Below are 2,519 nucleotides of genomic sequence, written 5' to 3'. Positions count from 1 at the left end.
GGGATTTCAGCTTTAAGGCATGAGGAAATAAAGGAGAGAGGGATGGAGCTGGGCTGATGGGGTTTGGACTATAGGGGATGAAGGGCAGAGGGGTGAGGCAGTGGTGCTGTTTCCCCAATGCAGATTAGATCTTTATAGATGATATACCTTCAACAGGAGCTGGTATTTGGTGATCCTCTGGACCGGTTTCAGGAGATAGGAATCCAAGCCCAGTTTATGTTCCAGTTTCTTCTGGACATTCCTGGTGCAGACCAGAACAGGGAGAAAAGATTATTAGGAAATAATAACCACTCAGGCCTGGAGCTCTTGGGGTCTGTGTGTACCTCAGGGGAGGTGTATATGGTGTGTACCTCAGGGGAGGTGTATATGGTGTGTACCTCAGGGGAGGTGTGTATGTATGGTGTGTACCTCAGGGGAGGTGTATATATGGTGTGTACCTCAGGGAGGTGTATATGGTGTGTACCTCAGGGAGGTGTGTATGTATGGTGTGTACCTCAGGGGAGGTGTATATATGGTGTGTACCTCAGGGGAGGTGTATATGGTGTGTACCTCAGGGGAGGTGTATATGGTGTGTACCTGGGGGAGGTGTATATGGTGTGTACCTAAAGGGGGTGTATATGGTGTGTACCTAAGGAGGTGTATATGGTGTGTACCTCAGGGGAGGTGTATATATGGTGTGTACCTCAGGAGGTGTGTATGGTGTGTACCTCAGGGAGGTGTATATATGGTGTGTACCTAAGGGGAGGTGTATATGGTGTGTACCTAAGGGGAGGTGTATATGGTGTGTACCTCAGGGGAGGTGTATATGGTGTGTACCTAAGGGGAGGTGTATATATGGTGTGTACCTCAGGGGAGGTGTATATGGTGTGTACCTCAGGGGAGTGTGTGTATGTATGGTGTGTACCTCAGGGGAGGTGTATATATAGAAAATCAGGGAGGTGGCATGGTGTACCCCCATGGGAGGTGGGTAAAGGTGGGCACTGGAAGAAGGGTGCAGTCGGAGCATTGTCTCCACAAGCTCTCAGAGCGCAGGTTTATTCTGACAATACTTCTCATAGATCTGCAGGTCTGTCATCTGAGAGAGAGAGAGAGAGAGAGAGAGAGAGAGAGAGAGAGAGAGAGAGAGAGGAGGGGGGGAGAGAGAGAGAGAGAGGGAGGGAGAGAGAGAGAGAGAGAGAGAGAGAGAGGGAGAGAGAGAGAGAGAGAGAGAGGGGGGGAGAGAGAGAGAGAGAGAGGGAGAGAGAGAGAGAGAGAGAGAGAGAGAGAGAGAGAGAGAGAGAGAGAGAAAAGGGAGGAATACCCCTGCTTCACAATCAGACTAGTGATTCAGACACAACATGTCCCAGTTCAATCTCCAATCCCTCACCCTCTGCAGAAAACAACGACCCACAAGTTCCGGGCAGCCTTGGTACTCTTCTAACTCCCCCAGAAAGGTCCTGGAAGATGACAAGAAGAGAGATGATCAGTCAGTTAGTACAATGACAGTAGTTCTATAACTGTGTAAGCACCATTATTAACCACTCGGGGGGGGGCTCGTTTACCTCTTGTGGAAGGTGTAGATCTCTGGCATGTTGCCAAACAGCACATCTTTCTTGTTCTGCAGAGGAGCGGGCATGAGGCTGGCCATGGCTGGATTGTCCATCTCTGAGGCATAGCCCTGAAATACACAGTGAAAGATTATTTAGGATGACCTAGAGACAGATCTCAGGTCAGTTTTGTGAACCAGCGCCTTCAATGATTGAGCTCTCATGATTTGGGGAGGGTAAGCTGAATATTTAGATGCTAGACAGATGCACACAGCTGAAGAGGTATGACAGGGTTCATATGGTCCAGGGGAGAGGGCTCATATGGTCCAGGGGAGAGGGCTCATATGGCCCAAGGAAGAGGGATTGAGGGTTCATATGGTCCAGGGGAGAGGGATTGAGGGTTTATAGGGACCAGAGGAGAGGGATTGAGGGTTCATAGGGTCCAGGGGAGAGGGATTGAGGGTTCATAGGGACCAGAGGAGAGGGATTGAGGGTTCATAGGGTCCAGGGGAGAGGGATTGAGGGTTCATAGGGACCAGAGGAGAGGATTGAGGATTCATAGGGACCAGAGGAGAGATTGAAGATTCATAGGGACCAGAGGAGAGGGATTGAGGGTTCATAGGGACCAGAGGAGAGGGATTGAGGGTTCATATGGTCCAGGGAGAGGATAGAGGGTCATAGGGACCAGAGGAGAGGGATTGAGGGTCATAGGGACCAGAGGAGAGGGATTGAGGGTTCATAGGGACCAGAGGAGAGGGATAGAGGGTTCATAGGGTCCAGAGGAGAGGATAGAGGGTTCATATGGTCCAGAGGAGAGGGATTGAGGATTCATAGGGACCAGAGGGAGGGATTGAGGGTTCATAGGGACCAGGAGGAGAGGGATAGAGGGTTCATAGGGTCCAGAGGAGAGGGATAGAGGGTTCATATGGACCAGAGGAGAGGGATAGAGGGTTCATATGGTCCAGAGGAGAGGGATTGAGGATTCATAGGGAC

At 50.6% G+C, this 2,519-nt stretch overlaps 1 protein-coding gene across 1 annotated transcript; it reads right to left on the bottom strand.

The window, feature by feature from the left end:
• Positions 1-993: 993 nt before the first annotated feature.
• On the bottom strand, positions 994-1,666 carry LOC135529335 (guanine nucleotide exchange factor DBS-like). The gene is made up of 3 exons (XM_064958120.1): positions 1,542-1,666; positions 1,367-1,436; positions 994-1,075 (listed from the first exon to the last, which is right to left on the bottom strand). Exons 1-3 carry the CDS (start codon positions 1,640-1,642, stop codon positions 1,022-1,024), a joined length of 225 nt encoding a protein of 74 aa, XP_064814192.1. The 5' UTR covers positions 1,643-1,666; the 3' UTR covers positions 994-1,021.
• Positions 1,667-2,519: the final 853 nt, after the last annotated feature.

This window comes from Oncorhynchus masou, unplaced genomic scaffold, assembly GCF_036934945.1.
Source record: "Oncorhynchus masou masou isolate Uvic2021 unplaced genomic scaffold, UVic_Omas_1.1 unplaced_scaffold_11344, whole genome shotgun sequence".
Taxonomy (NCBI): domain Eukaryota; kingdom Metazoa; phylum Chordata; class Actinopteri; order Salmoniformes; family Salmonidae; genus Oncorhynchus; species Oncorhynchus masou.
This window is presented reverse-complemented; position numbering and strand designations above follow the sequence as displayed.